The 22,430-nt window shown below is 45.6% G+C and overlaps 1 protein-coding gene across 1 annotated transcript; it reads left to right on the top strand.

Annotated features, from left to right (window-relative positions):
* Nucleotides 1-19,205: 19,205 nt before the first annotated feature.
* On the top strand, nt 19,206-22,222 carry LOC142906607 (uncharacterized). Its single transcript, XM_076054773.1, has one exon. It carries the CDS (start codon nt 19,220-19,222, stop codon nt 21,098-21,100), a length of 1,881 nt encoding a protein of 626 aa, XP_075910888.1. The 5' UTR covers nt 19,206-19,219; the 3' UTR covers nt 21,101-22,222.
* The last annotated feature ends 208 nt before the right edge of the window (nt 22,223-22,430 follow it).

The following is a 22,430-nucleotide window of genomic DNA, read 5'->3' as shown; positions in this document are numbered from 1 at the left end:
GGGGAAGTAAATACCGTGGAGGCACAGTCAGCCATGTTACGTGGGGAAGTGAACACTGTGGAGGCAGTCAGCCATGTTACGTGGGGAAGTAAAACACTGTGGAGACAGAGTCAGCCATGTTACGTGGAGAAGTGAACACCGTGGAGGCACAGTCAGCCATGTTACGTGGAGAAGTGAACACCGTGGAGGCACAGTCAGCCATGTTACGTGGGGTAGTGAACACCGTGGAGACAGAGTCAGCCATGTTACGTGGGGAAGTGAACACTGGAGGCAGTCAGCCATGTCACGTGGGGAAGTAAACACCGTGGAGGCACAGTCAGCCATGTTACGTGGGGAAGTGAACACCGTGGAGGCAGTCAGCCATGTTACGTGGGGAAGTGAACACTGTGGAGACAGAGTCAGCCATGTTACGTGGGGAAGTGAACACTGTGGAGGCAGTCAGCCATGTTACGTGGGGAAGTAAACACCGTGGAGGTAGTCAGCCATGTTACGTGGGGAAGTAAACACCGTGGAGGCAGTCAGCCATGTTACGTGGGGAAATGAACACTGTGGAGGCAGTCAGCCATGTTACGTAGGGAAGTGAACACTGTGGAGGTAGTCAGCCATGTTACGTGGGGAAGTGAACACTGTGGAGGTAGTCAGCCATGTTACGTGGGGAAGTGAACACCGTGGAGGCAGTCAGCCATGTTACGTGGGGAAGTGAACACCGTGGAGGCAGTCAGCCATGTTACGTGGGGAAGTGAACACCGTGGAGGCAGTCAGCCATGTTACGTGGGGAAGTGAACACCGTGGAGGCAGTCAGCCATGTTACGTGGGGAAGTGAACACTGTGGAGGTAGTCAGCCATGTTACGTGGGGAAGTGAACACTGTGGAGGCAGTCAGCCATGTTACGTGGGGAAGTAAACACCGTGGAGACAGAGTCAGCCATGTTATGTGGGGAAGTCAACGACGTGGAGGAACATTCCGCCATGTTACGTCGGGAAGTGAACAGCGTGGACACAGCCGGCGACGTTCCAAATACATAAAAACACTGGGGCACAGCGCTCACAGTCCAACAAAGACAAAGATCCCCCGTGTAGCCTGTGACAGACTGTTGGGGCAAGTGCTGTTAGCGAGTGGCAGCACCGATTAAGATCGGCACTGTGGCACACGACGGGGTGGTTGGCCAACACCACGCCCGGCCGCCTTTGTCTCCCCCAGTGGCGATGTTTACTACACACCGCGCACCAGGTACTCATTTGAGGCTGAGTCGACCTAGGGGGAAGGGGGACCCAGGATTCGAACTCGTGTAGTCGGGGTTCAGAGTGCAGTGCGCTAACCGCTGCGCCACCGCTCCCCCCACCACACACGCGCACAGCAACTCCAGAGAGCGACTTTTGGGTCAGAGGTAGCCGCATTGTACTGGCGCCGTCCATAAATGACATCACGCACCTAGGGGGGGCGGGGGGGGGGTCAGATATTTGTGACGATGTGTGACGAGGGGGGGGGCTGAGAAATGTGACGTCACATCAAAATGCGCAACTTTAAATAAATACAGACAACACGTTCTACTTAATTAAATAGACTTTTTAATAAATGTTTTCTCCTACAACATCAGAGTGCAGCGCCACATTAAATACGCACTACAATGACAATAGTTTAAAGCGATTTGAAGCATGTTTTTTTTTTGGGGGGGGGGGCAGAGCTTTGTGACGTCATATTTGAGGGGGGGGGGTCTGACTTTTTGTTACGCCGTGTGAGGATGGGGTGGGGGGTAAAAAATCGCGTGACGTCATTTATGGACGGCCCCTTTGGCACCGTGCGTCGCTGAATCATTGCTCATCGGAGTGCCAGCTGTATGACAACGCGACGTGGCACGCAGTGCCAACTTACACCTGTCAACCCCTAACCATTGCCTCTCTTATTACAGACCAATTCAGACCTTATTGGTCACCCCGTGCCCCTTACAAATCTCAACGTTCATCCTACAAAGTCCCATCACAAGGGGAAAAACACAAAACATTGTTTTGCCCGTTATAAAACGGCTGTAGTAAGCCGTATGGACCTGAAAAATCAATTTCCCTGTACACGAATACGGAAATTGAAAGGCATTTTATTACAAAAAACAAACATCATTAAAATTCACACAAACACTATAGTATTATAGTAGTTCGAAAATTAGACTGTGGAAAATAGTCATGTGTAATGATGAAAAATACTTGAAGATAACATTTATCATTATCTTATTGCAATATATGAACGTGTAATGGCAAATTAAAACGATGCGATACAATTTGACAATCCTTTACAGCGATACACTTAATCCAATGAAGTTGAATGTAAACGCTGAAACACGTACATATTAGTGAACATAGCGTGGATAGAAGAAACTGATTTAACTAAATATCCACACAATTAAAACATCAATGAAGCAGGTTGTTGGAATGGATGCTCCAGGCGCCACTCTACGCGTGAGTGGTGCCAGTGGACTGAGAGGCCGTGCCAGGAGTCGCTGTCGCTGGCTGCTCAATGACCACCACCCTCTCGGCCGCTGCAGGGAGGGCGCGGCGCTGAGCCTTGAACTTCAGCTTCCCGTCTTCAGTCAAGCAGCAGCTCACGCTCTGCGGGTCCACGTCCCTGGGCAGCTGCGTCTCCCTGTGGAACTCCTGGCAGCTGTGGCTGTAGCTGCCGCTGCTGACTTCTCCGCTCTTCACCTCGCGCCGTCCGGCCACCACCAGCTTGTCTCCAGACACCTTCACGGCCAGGTCCTGTGGGGAGAAGTCCTGCACGTCCAGGGACGCGACAAACCCGCCTCCCTGCTCCTGTGGATCTTCAATCTGGAACCCACTGCTCACGGCCGGCTGCTGCAGCAGTGCGTCTCCGTGGCTGCCCGGGGCCCGCGTGTGGCTGCTGAGCTGATCGACTCCACGGAAGATTCTCTCCATCCTCTCGATCTCGCTCCTCATGTCTCGCTGCAGCTGCTGGAAGAGACTTTCACCGCGGGGGTTCCAGACCGGCCAGCCTGGCCAGACGCTCCTCTCCATCACGTGCATCGCAGGGAAGTAAACACTCAGGGCCATGCTTGTTGATGTGCTTCACAGTGAGGCTCGCTTCAGCTGTGAGCGCTGCTCCCTCCTCCGCCGATGTTCTGCCAGTGCAGCTACAGGAGCTGCTTTTATAGCCCTGGCAGTAGCTACGAGCAGATGCCAGGGGGAGCCAGAAGCGTCCAGAATGACGCAGCTGCTCCCAGGGGCTTCCCTCATCCGCACAGAATCTAGAGCGTGACTCGTGTCTCAGGGTGCAGTTTGTGAGCAGTTTACTGCCATGGAATTCACTCAGCACTCATAATGAATGTAAAACAGAGTGATGTGCTCTTCTATATTTAACTGAAATTACTACACTTTGAAGGGTGATACAAACCGAAACTTAAATTCTCGCTTACACAGCACAATGACATCATCAGCCTTATCAGGAAAGACTGAGTCACACAAAAACAACGAATGTCCCTTACATTGAACTTAATTAATAAAAAACTATCAATTCTGTACAATGGTTATTTTTAAAATATACGTAATGTTATGGTTTGATACTTACACATTGGCAGGGTGAACTAAATGCTATTGTAGTGAACTTGTCATAAACTGCAGCCTGAGACACGAGTGAGGCTCTTGATTCTGGGCGGATGATGTAAGCCCCTGGGAGCAGCTGCGTCATTCTGGACGCTTCTGGCTGCCCCTGGCATCTGCTCGTAGCTACTGCCAGGGAATATGCTATTCTGTAATTTTATTTTTTTATTTCTTATTTCTACGTGACTTTACCGAAAAAACCAAAGAGCAGTTTCTTTTATCCACGCTATGTTCAGTAATATTTACGTGTTTCAGCGTTCACATTCAACTTCATTGGATTAAGTGTATCGCTGTAAAGGAGTGTCAAATTGTATCGCATCGTTTTAATTTGCCATTACACGTTCATATATTGCAATAAGATAATGATAAATGTTATCTTTAATTATTTTTCATCATTACATATGACTTTTCCACAGTCTAATTTTCGAACTACTATAATACTATACTGTTTGTGTGAATGGTAAATGATGTTTGTTTTTTGTAATAAAATACCTTTCATTTTCCTGCAAGAGTTGCAACTGTTCTTTTTTTCTACATTGTGTTTGTTTCATCGTTACTGTGGACCAGAGTTCTGGACACAGAATTCCCCAAAACTAAGACAACCGGTAACGCGGCCTCATTGCTCCCTGACCATGACAACTCCCAAGGTGCCAGGCTCACGCCGTCGGCCCTGCCGAGTCACTCCGCACTCAGAATCTGGGATTGGCTTGCAATGATCTAAGATCAATCTTACCACTTCACATTTCACTTGTATCATCCTTCAATTGGTAGTAAATCCTTCGCTAAGGAATTGGTCCTCAAATCGTGGGGACAAGCGTACCACGGAAAGATTAGTTGCCATTTAATGTTTGCGACACAGAGAATGTAAATAGTTACATGACCACCTCGCTGCTGTAGCAGTGTAAGTCATGCTGCTATTAATATATTCTATGTCTCGAGTTTCCTGGCTGGCTGCTGGCTGTGCTTCTCTCCATCCCAACAATAACTCCGTTGTTAGTGGGTGCAGGAGACAATAGGGACACCAACAAGGTGGGAATAACCAGAACAGTATTTGAAGACTGACACGGTTCATTTAAAATTGCACTTTCAATGTATGCGCCAATTAACGTCATTCTTTTTGACAAAATAACTTGTTTTATCCTAGAGAATTAGAAACTAAACCTGAAGACATTAAACTAGTACAATTAAAATGTACGATTAATTGTAAAGTTAGCAAAATAAATAAATGATCTAATTCATATACTATATTCTTGGTTCTTTCGGTAAAGTCACGTCGAAGGGAAACAATAAAATAATAAAGATAATCCCTCAGCTATTTGCACAAACCAATCCCTTAGCTATTTCAATGCTAAATTACTAGTTGCCTCTGTGGATGTGTAGGTTTTGACTTTAACATAGCCATTCCTGTGACCAGTCACAAGCTAATCCCTTAGCTATTTCAATGCTAAATTACTAGTTGCCTCTGTGGATGTGTAGGTTTTGACTTTAACATAGCCAATTCCGTGACCAGTCACAAGCTAATCCCTCAGCTATTGATATGTAAACCCCTTTGTCAAGGTGCTTCACTTATCCCAACCAGCTTAAAAGTCTCTACGAATCTTAACATCGTTAATTGAAGCTCTGTCGTCCCGACAGTTACCTTTCACCTAAAGACGGCCGCTTGCGTTGTGGCCAAAACGTCGTGAGAATTTTATCGTGTCATTTTATTATTTTAATCTCATTCTACGTGACTTTACCGAAAGAACCAAAGAAAATAAAATAATAAAGATATAAAACAATAAAATTATCCAAATCAAAATTCATATACTGTTGATTTATTCACTCCATATCCGCAGTGGACACTGCCGGTTGTGTTCCTTCCTTAGCTCCCATTCCCACGTTAGTCTCGACCACCGGCCGTCATCACTTCAAGTTGTGTGTCCTGCCTCACCCCACCTTTCTAAACTAAAATTACGTCCTTAATTTGCATATGAAGTCCAATTGACGTGTCCGTCTTCCAGTATCAGTGTTGTTCTTAGGATGCGCATCATCTCTACGCTTCCTTGTGCATTTCTAAACATTGGTTATATTTTCTGTTTGTGATGCATCTGTTTGAAAAAAACGTTCTGCTTAAGGCATATGGCTCAGTTACGTTTCATTATTAAGTTAAGATAATAATAAGCACTTTGCTCTGCCCTGATACGCCTCTCTTAATCATTTTCATCCCTCTTCCCCTTCAACAACCGCCCTACGTGCAAATGCACTTCTGTGTTTTCAAGGCTGTGTCCCTGTTCTTTTTGCGTTCAGTTTGTCATTCCCCCGCACCTCCATTAAAGCATGGTTGGCAGCGTACGGTGCGAAAGAAGTTCACCATGCAAACATACGCTGCGTTGAAAAATGATTCTACTGATAGCAGACCAAACCTGGACAGATTTCTCAATACGAGTGCAATATCGAGGGTACAGATCAATACGACCTGAACACAGATGCTATTTCTCGGACGGTTGGCAACTCTAGCCATGCCCATACAAACATACACAACATCTTGACCATGAATCGCCTATGCGGCAGATTAAATGTCAAGCATTTTACATTGAATTCCGATCTACTTTTGTTCGTTTTGATTGATTTTGGAGCAGTTTCAAGTAAGTATTTTTTATACAATTATTGTATTGTCATTTACTGTATAATTATGATAATAGACCAAGCACTGAGACATTGCCCAGGGTTGGTCTACAATCGAAAAGGTGGCAACCCCATAGCACACCCTCATGTGTTCCAGTGTTAACACATCGTATGTTTGTATCTTGAAATTCTTTCGCACCGTACGTAGCCCACCGTGCTAATCGGAGGTATGAGATAAGGACAAGGAACTAAACACAATAAGCAATTACTTAAGAAGAGTTTCAATTGAGTATGGGATGATTGCGAGTGCTGTCAATATGGCGGTGTTGACAACAAGCATCCACTTGAAACGAACGCGCTTCCGAAAATCTGCGATTTTATCATTTCATGCCGATACGTGGAGATGAGCGGGTTCACCGCGGGTCTTAAACAGCCCTTCCCCAGCCAACATGCACTGGGGGAAATGCCATCAATATTCTCATTAATAATCTGCTTTGGAAGACGAAGAAGAAAAAAGCTAATCCTGCAGGCATCGCGGATAATAAGATTAGAATATTACTTCGCCCCACATCACGGATACGCACGAATGTTGAACGTCTTTGGGGCCGTCCATAAATGACGTCACGCACCTGGGGGGGGGGGGCGATCAGACATTTGTGACGATGTGTGACGAGGGGGGGGGGGGGTGAGAAATGTGACGTCACATCAAAATGCGCAACTTTAAATGAATATAGACGACACGTTCTACTTAATTAAATATACTTTTTAATAAATGTTTTCTCCTACAACATCAGAGTGCAGCGCCACATTAAATACGCACTACAATTACAATAGTTTAAAGCGATTTGAAGCATGTTTTATTTGGTGGGAGGGGGGCCAAAGCTTTGTGACGTCATATTTGAGGGGGGGGTCTGACTTTTTGTGACGCCGTGTGACAATGGGGGGTTGGGGTCAAAAATCGTCAGAAGTCGCGTGACGTCATTTATGGACGGCCCCTTTGGCACCGTGCGTCGCCGAATCATTGCTCATCGGAGTGTCAGCTGTATGACAACGCGACGTGGCACGCAGTGCCAACGCACACCTGTCAACCCCTAACCATTGCCTCTCTTATTACAGACCAATTCAGACCTTATTGGTCACCCCGTGCCCCTTACAAATCTCAACGTTCATCCTACAAAATCCCATCACAAGGGGAGAAACACAAAACATTGTTTTGCCCGTTTTGAAACGGCTCTAGTAAGCCGTATGGACCTGAGAACTCAATCTCCCTGTACACCAATACGGGGTAACCCCGTACGGGTTGACACGGCATGCCAACGTGATACTGGATCGCGCCTTCGGCTCTAAGAGATTCGTTTGTGACTGAACTGGAGATTAATGAATGATAAACCAGCCAGGGCTTCCCTCGCTGTACGCGGGTTCGGTTTGTTGCGCTATTTCACGCTGTGGGGGCCGTCCATAAATGACGTCACGCGATTTTAGACGATTTTTGACCCCCCCTCCCATCGTCACGCGGCGTCACAAAGAGTCAGAGCCCCCCCTCAAATATGACGGTACAAAGCTGTGCCCCCCCCCCAAAATAAAGCATGCTTCATATCGCTTTAAACTATTGTCATCGTGGTGCTTATTTAATGTGGCGCTGCACTCTGATGTTGTAGGAGAAAATATTTATTAAAAAGTCTATTTAATTACGTAGAACGTGTTGTCTATATTTATTTAAAGTTGCGCATTTTGATGTGACGTCACATTTCTCAACCCCCCCCCCCCCCCCTCATTTATGGACGGCCCCAGTACAATGCGGCTACCTCTGACCCAAAAGTCGCTCTCTGGAGCTGCTGTGCACGTGTGTGGTGGGGGGAGCGGTGGGCTACGTACGGTGCGAAAGAATTTCAAGATACAAACATACGATGTGTTAACACTGGAACACATGAGGGTGTGCTATGGGGTTGCAACCTTTTCGATTGTAGACCAACCCTGGGCAATGTCTCAGTGCTTGGTCTATTATCACAATTATACAGTAAATGGCAATACAATAATTCTATTAAAAATACTTACTTGAAACTGTGCCAAAATAAATCAAAACGAACAAAAGTAGATCGAAATTCAATGTATAATGCTTGACATTTAATCTGCCGCATAAGCGATTCATGGTCAAGATGTTGTGTATGTTTGCATGGGCATGGCTAGAGTTGCCACCCGTCCATGAATTAGCATCTGTGTTCAGTTGGTATTGATCTGTACCCTCGATATTGCACTCGTATTGAGAAATCTGTCCAGGATTGGTCTGCAGTCAGTAGAATCATTTTTCAACGCAGCGTATGTTTGCATGGTGAACTTCTTTCGCACCGTACGCAGCCAACCATGCTTTACTGGAGGTGCGGGGGAATAACAAACTGAACGCAAAAAGAACAGGGACACAGCCTTGAAAACACAGAAGTGCATCTACACGTAGGGCGGTTGTTGAAGGGGAAGACGGATGAAAATGATTAAGAGAGGTGTATCAGGGCAGAACAAAGTGCTTATTGTTATCTTAACTTAATAATGAAACGTAACTGAGCCATATGCCTTAAGCAGAACGTTTTTTTCAAGCAGATGCATCACAAACGGAAAGTAGAACCAATGTTTAGAAATGCACAAGGAAGCGTAGAGATGATGCACATCCTAAGAATTACACTGATACTGGAAGACGGACACGTCAATTGGACTTCATATGACTTCATATAATTAAGGACGTAATTTTAGTTTAGAAAGGTGGGGTGAGGCAGGTCACACAACTTGAAGTGATGACGGCCGGTGGTCGAGACTAACGTGGGAATGGGAGCTAAGGAAGGAACACAACCGGCAGTGTCCACTGCGGAGAAGGAGTGAATAAATCAACAGTATATGAATTTTGATTTGGGGAATTTTATTGTTTTATATCTTTATTATTTTATTTTCTTTGGTTCTTTCGGTAAAGTCACGTAGAATGAGAATAAAATAATAAAAAAACAATTAAATTCTCACGACGTTTTGGCCACAACGCAAGCGGCCGTCTTTAGGTGAAAGGTACAGTACTGTCGGGACGACAGAGCTTCAATTAACGATGTTAAGATTCGTAGCGACTTTTAAGCTGGTTGGGAGAAGTAAGGCACCTTGACAAAGGGGTTTACATATCAATAGCTGAGGGATTAGCTTGTGACTGGTCACGGAATTGGCTATGTTAAAGTCAAAATCGACACATCCACAGAGGCAACTAGTAATTTAGCATTGAAATAGCTAAGGGATTAGCTTGTGACTGGTCACAGGAATGGCTATGTTAAAGTCAAAACCTACACATCCACAGAGGCAACTAGTAATTTAGCATTGAAATAGCTAAGGGATTAGCTTGTGCAAATAGCTGAGGGATTAGCTTGTGACTGGTCACGGAAATGGCTATGTTAAAGTAAAAACCTACACATCCACGGAGGCAACTAGTAATTTAGCATTGAAATAGCTAAGGGATTAGCTTGTGACTGGTCACAGAAATATATGTTAAAGTAAGGCCTACACATCCACAGAGCTTCAATGAACGCTGTTAAGATTCGTAGCGATTTTTAAGCTGGTTGGGAGAAGTGAGGAGTGAGGCTCCCTCCTCTGCCGATGTTCTGTCTCAGATGTGAATAATTAGTATTGTATTACAATTCTATAAACAATACAGTGTTGTAGTGCATCACGTGTTGATGTTCCATTGCACAGCCACGTTCCAAACGCTATAATGACGTAAGAGCCGTGGAAACCTCTGACGTCACGGTGACGTCATGGCCCGGTGACGTCACGGCAGAGGTCAGAGTGGAGTCGGCTCCTGGAGAGGAAACCACCTCGCCCCACGCTGCTCCTCCACTTCGAGTTCTTCAGAGACCTTCGCCACCACCACCACCATGGCGATCTTCACGGCTGTCCTCACTGTGGTTCTGCTGCTCACGCAGCCGATGGTGGAGCTCCTCGGAGGATCTCGGCGTGGGGGTTCGGTCATCAACGGCTCCAACACCACCACCACGATCAACTACTCGGGACTCATGAAGAACGTCTCTGCATCAGCAGGGGTCGCCACCTGGGGACCGATGTTCAGTAGCCACAGTGAGGACATTGTGGACAGCGTGCTCCCTGCTCTGCTCCACGCTGTAGGTCAGCTGTACAGCGGCTGCAAGGAGGCCATCAGCTCCACCATGCTGCTGAACACCCTGCACATCGCCGTGCATCTCTGGCGTTTCATACGTCGCCAAGTGAGTGAGCAACATCCATCATCATCACCACCATCAGCCATGGTCAATCCACTAGTGGGTAGAGACCTCCACGAGCCGTCGCCACCTCCCACGATGCCGCTGTGCAGTAATCCACCCAGCACCTGCATGTGGAGCGATTTCATTGCTTCATCTCCCCACTGGGCACCCTCTCGGATGACCCCCTCGCAGCCCGTCGGCATCACTCACCCCCTTCACACCTCCACCGATCCCCCTCAACTCCACTCAGGGTGTCTTCAACAGCCTGGTTGGGCACTGGAACAGTATCCCGGACAGTGCCGGATTAAGCTCGTGCGGGTCCTGTAGCTTATATTATAAAGGTGCCCAGAATAAATAAAAAACACAATTATAAAGCACGAAGTTTTTAACTTGCATAGTAAAGTAATTGTAATTTTACTATAGTAATAGAGCAAGTACAGAATCACTGAACGGGGATTTATAGGGTGAGATCATTTAGCGCGGGGCGCTTGAAAGTGCGGGGCCCACAGCTAATGATTATTTTGTTCCGAGGATAATCCGGCACTGATCACGGATTGAGTATGAGGAGCAGTGATGAGATTTAAAGTATTTTTTTACATGTTATTAAAATGTTATGTTTAATAGAAAATATAATGTTGTTTGTCTCTTAGCTGTGATTCGTAAAAACACTGTTGTTACTCAATGGTCTTTCGGTAAAGTCACGTAGAAAAAATAAACAAAATAATAGAATACGACGTTTCGATTGCAACTCAAGCAGTCGTCATCAGGTGAAACTAAATTTGAGAGAGAGAGACCAAACACAGACAGGGAGACACAAAGATCCCCCGTATAGCCTGAACAGACTGTAGGGGCAAGTGCTGTTAGCGAGCACCTGTGAAGGCCGGAACAGTACACGAGGGGGTGGGTGGCCAGCACCACGCCCGACCGCCTTTGTCTCCCTAGTGGCGATGTTTACACACCGCACCAGGTACTCATTTGAGGCTGAGTCGACCTAGGGGAGGCCCGGGACCGGTTCAGATAATCGTCACTGGTGTTGGCCGTGAGCGGGAATCGAACCCGGGTCGCCAGGTTCATAGCGCAGCGTAGCGCTAACAGCTGTACCACCGCTCCCCACACACAGGGAGACACACAAGCAGAGAAGGACGGTGATCAACCAGGCAAAGTATTATTTGTTGTGTTGGCCGACTCAATGAGTTGCATTACATTTCTAAGTTTGCTGAGTTTGATCCTCTTTCTATCAGCTTGTACCCTCTGTAAATTTCACCCCCACTATCTCGCCCGTTACGGCAGCCCCTCCGCTCCCACTCCCCCTCGGAGTAGCCGAGGGATTAGCCGGGGTATGCTTGCTCTGCGATCCTACATTTACTTGCAAATCCCACCACAAACGTATATAGTGTAACCTTTGGTTGCAGTAGCTCTCTCGCTACATTTCTTCCTGTCTCAGCAGTCCGCCTGCTGTATTATTTCACCTGAAGACGATTGCTTGTGTTGTGACCACGTGTATACTGTTTACTACAGTACTATGGTGTTGTGACTACGTGTATACTGTTTAATATAGTACTATAGTGTTGTGACCACGTGTATACTGTTTACTATAGTACTATAGTGTTTTGACCACGTGTATACTGTTTACTATAGTACTATAGTGTTGGGACCACGTGTATACTGTTTACTACAGTACTATAGTGTTGTGACCACGTGTATACTGTTTACTATAGTACTATAGTGTTGGGACCACGTGTATACTCTTTACTACAGTACTATAGTGTTGTGACCACGTGTATACTGTTTACTATAGTACTATAGTGTTGTGACCACGTCTATACTGTTTACTACAGTACTATAGTGTTGTGACCACGTGTATACTGTTTACTACAGTACTATAGTGTTGTGACCACGTGTATACTGTTTACTATAGTACTATAGTGTTGTGACCATGTGTATACTGTTTACTATAGTACTATAGTGTTGTGACCACGTGTATACTGTTTACTACAGTACTATAGTGTTGTGACCACGTGCATACTATTTACTATAGTACTGTAGTGTTGTGACCACGTGTATACTGTATACTACAGTACTATAGTGTTGTGACCACGTGTATACTGTTTACTATAGTACTATAGTGTTGGGACCACGTGTATACTGTTTACTACAGTACTATAGTGTTGTGACCACGTGTATACTGTTTCCTATAGTACTATAGTGTTGTGACCATGTGTATACTGTTTACTATAGTACTATAGTGTTGTGACCACGTCTATACTGTTTACTACAATACTATAGTGTTGTGACCACGTGCATACTGTTTACTATAGTACTGTAGTGTTGTGACCACGTGTATACTGTATACTACAGTACTATAGTGTTGTGACCACGTGTATACTGTTTACTATAGTACTATAGTGTTGGGACCACGTGTATACTGTTTACTACAGTACTATAGTGTTGTGACCACGTGCATACTGTTTACTACAGTACTATAGTGTTGAGACCAAGTGTATACTGTTTACTATAGTACTGTAGAGTTGTGACCACGTGTATACTGTTTACTATAGTACTATAGTGTTGGGACCACGTGTATACTGTTTACTACAGTACTATAGTGTTGTGACCACGTGTATACTGTTTACTATAGTACTATAGTGTTGGGACCACGTGTATACTGTTTACTACAGTACTATAGTGTTGTGACCACGTGTATACTGTTTACTATAGTACTATAGTTTTGTTGACCACGTCTATACTGTTTACTATAGTACTATAGTGTTGTGACCACGTGTATACTGTTTACTATAGTACTATAATGTTGTGACCACGTGTATACTGTTTACTACAGTTCTATAGTGGTGTGACCACGTGTGTACTGTTTACTATAGTACTATAGTGTTGTGACCACGTGTACACTGTTTGCTACAGTACTATAGTGTTGTGACCACGTGTGTAATGTTTACCACAGTACTATAGTGTTGTGATCACGGGTGTAATGTTTACTACAGTACTATAGTGTTGTGACCACGTGTATACTGTTTACTACAGTACTATAGTGTTGTGACCACGTGTATACTGTTTACTATAGTACTATAGTGTGACCACGTGTATACTGTTTACTACAGTACTATAGTGTTGTGACCACGTGTATACTGTTTACTACAGTACTATAGTGTTGTGACCACGTGCATACTGTTTACTATAGTACTGTAGTGTTGTGACCACGTGTATACTGTATACTACAGTACTATAGTGTTGTGACCACGTGTATACTGTTTACTATAGTACTATAGTGTTGTGACCATGTGTATACTGTTTACTATAGTACTATAGTGTTGTGACCACGTCTATACTGTTTACTACAGTACTATAGTGTTGTGACCACGTGCATACTGTTTACTATAGTACTGTAGTGTTGTGACCACGTGTATACTGTATACTACAGTACTATAGTGTTGTGACCACGTGTATACTGTTTACTATAGTACTATAGTGTTGGGACCACGTGTATACTGTTTACTACAGTACTATAGTGTTGTGACCACGTGTATACTGTTTACTATAGTACTATAGTGTTGTGACCATGTGTATACTGTTTACTATAGTACTATAGTGTTGTGACCACGTCTATACTGTTTACTACAGTACTATAGTGTTGTGACCACGTGCATACTGTTTACTATAGTACTGTAGTGTTGTGACCACGTGTATACTGTATACTACAGTACTATAGGGTTGTGACCATGTGTATACTGTTTACTATAGTACTATAGTGTTGTGACCATGTGTATACTGTTTACTATAGTACTATAGTGTTGTGACCACGTCTATACTGTTTACTACAGTACTATAGTGTTGTGACCACGTGCATACTGTTTACTATAGTACTGTAGTGTTGTGACCACGTGTATACTGTATACTACAGTACTATAGTGTTGTGACCACGTGTATACTGTTTACTATAGTACTATAGTGTTGGGACCACGTGTATACTGTTTACTACAGTACTATAGTGTTGTGACCACGTGTATACTGTTTACTATAGTACTATAGTGTTGTGACCATGTGTATACTGTTTACTATAGTACTATAGTGTTGTGACCACGTCTATACTGTTTACTACAGTACTATAGTGTTGTGACCACGTGCATACTGTTTACTATAGTACTGTAGTGTTGTGACCACGTGTATACTGTATACTACAGTACTATAGTGTTGTGACCACGTGTATACTGTTTACTATAGTACTATAGTGTTGGGACCACGTGTATACTGTTTACTACAGTACTATAGTGTTGTGACCACGTGTATACTGTTTCCTATAGTACTATAGTGTTGTGACCATGTGTATACTGTTTACTATAGTACTATAGTGTTGTGACCACGTCTATACTGTTTACTACAGTACTATAGTGTTGTGACCACGTGCATACTGTTTACTATAGTACTGTAGTGTTGTGACCACGTGTATACTGTATACTACAGTACTATAGTCTTGTGACCACGTGTATACTGTTTACTATAGTACTATAGTGTTGGGACCACGTGTATACTGTTTACTACAGTACTATATTGTTGTGACCACATGTATACTGTTTACTATAGTATTATAGTGTTGTGACCACGTGTATACTGTTTACTATAGTACTATAGTGTTGTGACCACGTGTATACTGTTTACTATAGTACTATAGTGTTGGGACCACGTGTATACTGTTTACTACAGTACTATAGTGTTGTGACCACGTGTATACTGTTTCCTATAGTACTATAGTGTTGTGACCATGTGTATACTGTTTACTATGGTACTATAGTGTTGTGACCACGTGTATACTGTTTACTACAGTACTATAGTGTTGTGACCAAGTGTATACTGTTTACTATAGTACTGTAGTGTTGTGACCACGTGTATACTGTTTACTATAGTACTATAGTGTTGGGACCACGTGTATACTGTTTACTATAGTACTATAGTGTTGGGACCACGTGTATACTGTTTACTACAGTACTATAGTGTTGTGACCACGTGTATACTGTTTACTATAGTACTATAGTGTTGTGACCACGTCTATACTGTTTACTATAGTACTATAGTGTTGTGACCACGTGTATACTGTTTACTATAGTACTATAATGTTGTGACCACGTGTATACTGTTTACTACAGTACTATAGTGGTGTGACCACGTGTGTACTGTTTACTATAGTACTATAGTGTTGTGACCACGTGTACACTGTTTGCTACAGTACTATAGTGTTGTGACCACGTGTGTAATGTTTACTACAGTACTATAGTGTTGTAATCACGTGTGTAATGTTTACTACAGTACTATAGTGTTGTGACCACGTGTATACTGTTTACTACAGTACTATAGTGTTGTGACCACGTGTGTACTGTTTACTATAGTACTATAGTGTGACCACGTGTATACTGTTTACTACAGTACTATAGTGTTGTGACCACGTGTATACTCTTTACTACAGTACTATAGTGTTGTGACCAAGTGTGTACTGTTTACTACAGTACTATAGTGTTGTGACCACGTGTATACTGTTTACTATAGTACTGTAGTGTTGTGACCACGTGTATACTGTATTTGCTATAGTACTATAGTGTTGTGACCACGTGTATACTGTTTACTACAGTACTATAGTGTTGTGACCACGTGTGTACTGTTTACTACAGTACTATAGTGTTGTGACCACGTGTATACTGTTTACTATAGTACTATAGTGTTGGGACCACGTGTATACTGTTTACTACAGTACTATATTGTTGTGACCACGTGTATACTGTTTACTATAGTATTATAGTGTTGTGACCACGTGTATACTGTTTACTATAGTACTATAGTGTTGTGACCACGTGTATACTGTTTACTATAGTACTATAGTGTTGGGACCACGTGTATACTGTTTACTACAGTACTATAGTGTTGTGACCACGTGTATACTGTTTCCTATAGTACTATAGTGTTGTGACCATGTGTATACTGTTTACTATGGTACTATAGTGTTGTGACCACGTGTATACTGTTTACTACAGTACTATAGTGTTGTGACCAAGTGTATACTGTTTACTATAGTACTGTAGTGTTGTGACCACGTGTATACTGTTTACTATAGTACTATAGTGTTGGGACCACGTGTATACTGTTTACTATAGTACTATAGTGTTGGGACCACGTGTATACTGTTTACTACAGTACTATAGTGTTGTGACCACGTGTATACTGTTTACTATAGTACTATAGTGTTGTGACCACGTCTATACTGTTTACTATAGTACTATAGTGTTTTGACCACGTGTATACTGTTTACTATAGTACTATAATGTTGTGACCACGTGTATACTGTTTACTACAGTACTATAGTGGTGTGACCACGTGTGTACTGTTTACTATAGTACTATAGTGTTGTGACCACGTGTACACTGTTTGCTACAGTACTATAGTGTTGTGACCACGTGTGTAATGTTTACTACAGTACTATAGTGTTGTGATCACGTGTGTAATGTTTACTACAGTACTATAGTGTTGTGACCACGTGTATACTGTTTACTACAGTACTATAGTGTTGTGACCACGTGTGTACTGTTTACTATAGTACTATAGTGTGACCACGTGTATACTGTTTACTACAGTACTATAGTGTTGTGACCACGTGTATACTCTTTACTACAGTACTATAGTGTTGTGACCAAGTGTGTACTGTTTACTACAGTACTATAGTGTTGTGACCACGTGTATACTGTTTACTATAGTACTGTAGTGTTGTGACCACGTGTATACTGTATTTGCTATAGTACTATAGTGTTGTGACCACGTGTATACTGTTTACTACAGTACTATAGTGTTGTGACCACGTGTGTACTGTTTACTACAGTACTATAGTGTTGTGACCACGTGTATACTGTTTACTATAGTACTATAGTGTTGGGACCACGTGTATACTGTTTACTACAGTACTATAGTGTTGTGACCACGTGTATACTGTTTCCTATAGTACTATAGTGTTGTGACCATGTGTATACTGTTTACTATGGTACTATAGTGTTGTGACCACGTGTATACTGTTTACTACAGTACTATAGTGTTGTGACCAAGTGTATACTGTTTACTATAGTACTGTAGTGTTGTGACCACGTGTATACTGTTTACTATAGTACTATAGTGTTGGGACCACGTGTATACTGTTTACTATAGTACTATAGTGTTGGGACCACGTGTATACTGTTTACTACAGTACTATAGTGTTGTGACCACGTGTATACTGTTTACTATAGTACTATAGTGTTGTGACCACGTCTATACTGTTTACTATAGTACTATAGTGTTGTGACCACGTGTATACTGTTTACTATAGTACTATAATGTTGTGACCACGTGTATACTGTTTACTACAGTACTATAGTGGTGTGACCACGTGTGTACTGTTTACTATAGTACTATAGTGTTGTGACCACGTGTACACTGTTTGCTACAGTACTATAGTGTTGTGACCACGTGTGTAATGTTTACTACAGTACTATAGTGTTGTGATCACGTGTGTAATGTTTACTACAGTACTATAGTGTTGTGACCACGTGTATACTGTTTACTACAGTACTATAGTGTTGTGACCACGTGTGTACTGTTTACTATAGTACTATAGTGTGACCACGTGTATACTGTTTACTACAGTACTATAATGTTGTGACCACGTGTATACTCTTTACTACAGTACTATAGTGTTGTGACCAAGTGTGTACTGTTTACTACAGTACTATAGTGTTGTGACCACGTGTATACTGTTTACTATAGTACTGTAGTGTTGTGACCACGTGTATACTGTATTTGCTATAGTACTATAGTGTTGTGACCACGTGTATACTGTTTACTACAGTACTATAGTGTTGTGACCACGTGTGTACTGTTTACTACAGTACTATAGTGTTGTGACCACGTGTATACTGTTTACTATAGTACTATAGTGTTGTGACCACGTGTATACTGCGGGATTGTGGGTAATCGTCTCCCATGCTCGGTCTCAGTCGGTGTGCCTCACTCGTATAGTCAACATCCGTGCGAACCTATCTTGTTTACTATAGTACTATAGTGTTGTGACCACGTGTATACTGTTTACTACAGTACTATAGTGTTGTGACTACGTGTATACTGTTTACTACAGTACTGTAGTGTTGTGAATACGTGTGTGTGCGTAAAGCATTTTTTTATTTTGTGTCCATGTGTAGTGACTGTTCTTTAGTAACTGTACTGCAAGTGAAAGTCGTCCTACACAATAACCATCCTCTATCTCGTCTCCCTCACACCAGCCACGATTAAATGTAATTAATAAATTTGATTACTTTATATTAAATAATAAAAATATAAAAAGGTATTTTGTATTAATATTTTTTATATGAATACGGTATTTTTGGTTTGTGGAACGAATCATCTGAGTTTCCATTATTTCTTATGGGGGAAATTCGCTTTGATATACGAGTGCTTTGGATTAAGAGCACGTTTCCAGAAGGAATTATGCTCGCAATCCAAGGTTTCACTTTATTAGTTATTTTTCTATCTACGTGATTTTACCGAAAGATACCAAAGAGTATGCTGTTGTTAGTTTAAATGTTTGGTAAGTAAGACTTAGTCTGTGCTGCTCTCCAGTTGCCTGGATGAAAAGTGGCCCAAGTTTTTCCCAATCCTGGCCTCCTGGCTCAAAAACGTAAAAAACAAACTCGCAAGTCTGTCCCCAGGGTCACAACGCACTCACAGACACGGAGCAGGGAGATTCAGCTAATGACGCCGTTGATGTTTTTCGTAACTTTTGCAGAGAGCGATGAGAATGAGGATGAGGACCGGAAGGAGGAAGATTTCCCGGGCGCTGCAGAGAAAGAAAGGTGGAGGTCTCGGCCGAGCACCGAGTCCCTGGGCTCGTATGGCCGCGGCGCGGAGACGAAAGCGGCGGGCGCAGGGGAGGGGAAACAGCCCCGGCACCAAGCAGAGCTGTGCTCCTCACCTGAAGAATCCAGCTCCACTCAGGCCATCGCTCCCACTGGGGCCATCGCCTCCACCTCCACTCGGGCCATTGCCTCCATCTCTACTCGGGCCATCGCCTCCACCGCTGCCATCGCCTCCCCCGCTGCCATCGCCTCCACCTCCACTCAGGCCATCGCCTCCATCTCTACTCAGGCCATCGCCTCCCCCACTGATATCAACTCCACCTCCAATGCTTCCATCGCCTCCACCTCCACTCGGGCCATCGCCTCCACCTCCACTCGGGCCATCGCCTCCACCTCCACTCGGGCCATCGCCTCCACCTCTACTCAGGCCATCGCCTCCACCTCTACTCAGGCCATCGCCTCCACCTCCACTCAGGCCATCGTCTCCATCTCTACTCAGGCCATCGCCTCCCCCACTGATATCAACTCCACCTCCACTGCTTCCATCGCCTCCACCTCCACTCAGGCCATCGCCTCCACCTCCACTCGGGCCATCGCCTCCACCTCCACTCGGGCCATCGCCTCCACCTCTACTCAGGCCATCGCCTCCACCTCTACTCAGGCCATCGCCTCCACCTCCACTCAGGCCATCGTCTCCATCTCTACTCAGGCCATCGCCTCCCCCACTGATATCAACTCCACCTCCACTGCTTCCATCGCCTCCACCTCCACTCAGGCCATCGCCTCCACCTCCACTCGGGCCATCTTCTCCACCTCCACTCGGGCCATCGCCTCCACCTCTACTCAGGCCATCGCCTCCACCTCCACTCAGGCCATCGCCTCCACCTCTACTCAGGCCATCGCCTCCACCTCCACTCAGGCAATCGCCTCTACCTCCACTCGGGCCATCGCCTCCACCTCTACTCAGGCCATCGCCTCCACCTCTACTCAGGCCATCGCCTCCATCTCTACTCAGGCCATCGCCTCCACCTCTACTCATGCCATCGTCTCCACCTCAACTCAGGCCATCGCCTCCACCTCTACTCAGGCCATCGCCTCCACCTCCACTCAGGACATCGTCTCCATCTCTACTCAGGCCATCGCCTCCCCCACTGATATCAACTCCACCTCCACTGCTTCCATCGCCTCCACCTCCACTCAGGCCATCGCCTCCACCTCCACTCGGGCCATCTTCTCCACCTCCACTCGGGCCATCGCCTCCACCTCTACTCAGGCCATCGCCTCCACCTCCACTCAGGCCATCGCCTCCACCTCTACTCAGGCCATCGCCTCCACCTCCACTCAGGCCATCGCCTCCACCTCTACTCAGGCCATCGCCTCCATCTCTACTCAGGCCATCGCCTCCACCTCTACTCATGCCATCGTCTCCACCTCAACTCAGGCCATCGCCTCTACCTCTACTCAGGCCATCGCCTCCACCTCTACTCAGGCCATCGTCTCCACCTCTACTCAGGCCATCGCCTCCATCTCTACTCAGGACATCGCCCCCACTGCTGCCATCGCCTACACCTCCAATCGGGCCATCGGCTCCACTGCTGCCATCGCCTCCATCTCTACTCAGGCCATTGCCTCCACCACTGATATCAACTCTACCCCCACTGCTGACATCGACTCCACCTTCACTCCTGCCATTGCCTCAACCTTCACTTCTGCCATTGCCTCCACTGCCACTATCGCCACCACCGCCACTCGCACCATCACCTCCACCCATGAGTAATCAAGCTAACCCCCAGGATTGGGAGCTCCCTGCTTTCCACCTGCCTCCACCTCCACCAGAGCCCTGGGCTCCTCCACCCCACCGTGATACCAGACCGGGCCCGGCACACGAGTCTTTTGCTCCCTGTTCTTCACGGCAGCGTTACCGCAAGTCCCGCAACAGCCGCCTTCCTCCCCGCCTCCGCAAACCTCCTCTCGAATCCTCAACTCCACTGCTGCCATCGCCTCCATCTCTACTCAGGCCATTGCCTCCACCACTGATATCAACTCTACCCCCACTGCTGACATCGACTCCACCTTCACTCCTGCCATTGCCTCAACCTCCACTTCTGCCATCGCTTCCACTGCCACTATCGCCACCACCGCCACTCGCACCATCACCTCCACCCATGAGTAATCAAGCTAAACCCCAGGATTGGGAGCTCCCTGCTTTCCACCTGCCTCCACCTCCACCAGAGCCCTGGGTTCCTCCACGCCACCGTGATACCAGACCGGGCCCGGCACACGAGTCTTTTGCTCCCTATTCTTCACGGCAGCGTTACCGCAAGTCCCGCAACAGCCGCCTTCCTCCCCGCCTCCGCAAACCTCCTCTCGAATCCTCAACTCCATCCGCATTGATTCGTCCCATCCACCCGGACCGAGAGCACCTTCCCCCCGGCCTCGCTCCACCTGCAGGGCAGCGGATCCCCCCCCAGCCCAGGTGCAACGGCCGGGGTCCCGCGTACGGAGTCCCAGGTGCCCCTTCTGCCTGGCACCACTCCCACGAGTCGCGCTTCACGCGGCGTCCCGCCCTCCTCCCCACGCCTCCACCGGATCAGTGGATTCCTCCCCACCTTCGTCCCAGCCGAGCGGCTCCTGCTCCACACTGGGCCACCCGTCCCACTTTTGTTCCGTGCCGCTCCACAGATTTCCACGACAGACATCATCATCCGCCCCTTGTCCAACCCACACCACTGCATCACCATAGCCCGGCGACATTCACGGACTGCTCACACACGTGACTCCTGCTGGTCGGGTGACCGTGATGAACTATATGTGTCGCGTTGATGGCCATGTGATGGACATTGCTTTGAGTGGCAGAGCAGGTGGTTGTCATGATTAATACATTTGTGTTGTTATTGGACACTGCAGTGTGCGTGTGAGTTGCTGTGCGGTGCAACAGAGCACGTATTTGGTGTCGATCTTCGCGTGTGTGTGATTGTGTGGAGCGGTAGTGTCATGGTTAACGCTACACCGCGCTTCGAAACCCAGGTTTGACCCGAGTTAGCTTTCCGCACACGGCCACAGCCGGTGCAAGCAGTTGCGCAACTCGGTTGCACACAACTGAAGTC

The sequence above is a fragment of the Petromyzon marinus genome, chromosome 4 (assembly GCF_048934315.1).
Source record: "Petromyzon marinus isolate PM22_M1 ecotype Great Lakes invasive population chromosome 4, UKy_Petmar_22M1.pri1.0, whole genome shotgun sequence".
Classification (NCBI taxonomy): domain Eukaryota; kingdom Metazoa; phylum Chordata; class Hyperoartia; order Petromyzontiformes; family Petromyzontidae; genus Petromyzon; species Petromyzon marinus.
The sequence above is the reverse complement of the archived record's forward strand: the minus strand, read 5'-3'. Positions and strand labels throughout refer to the sequence as shown.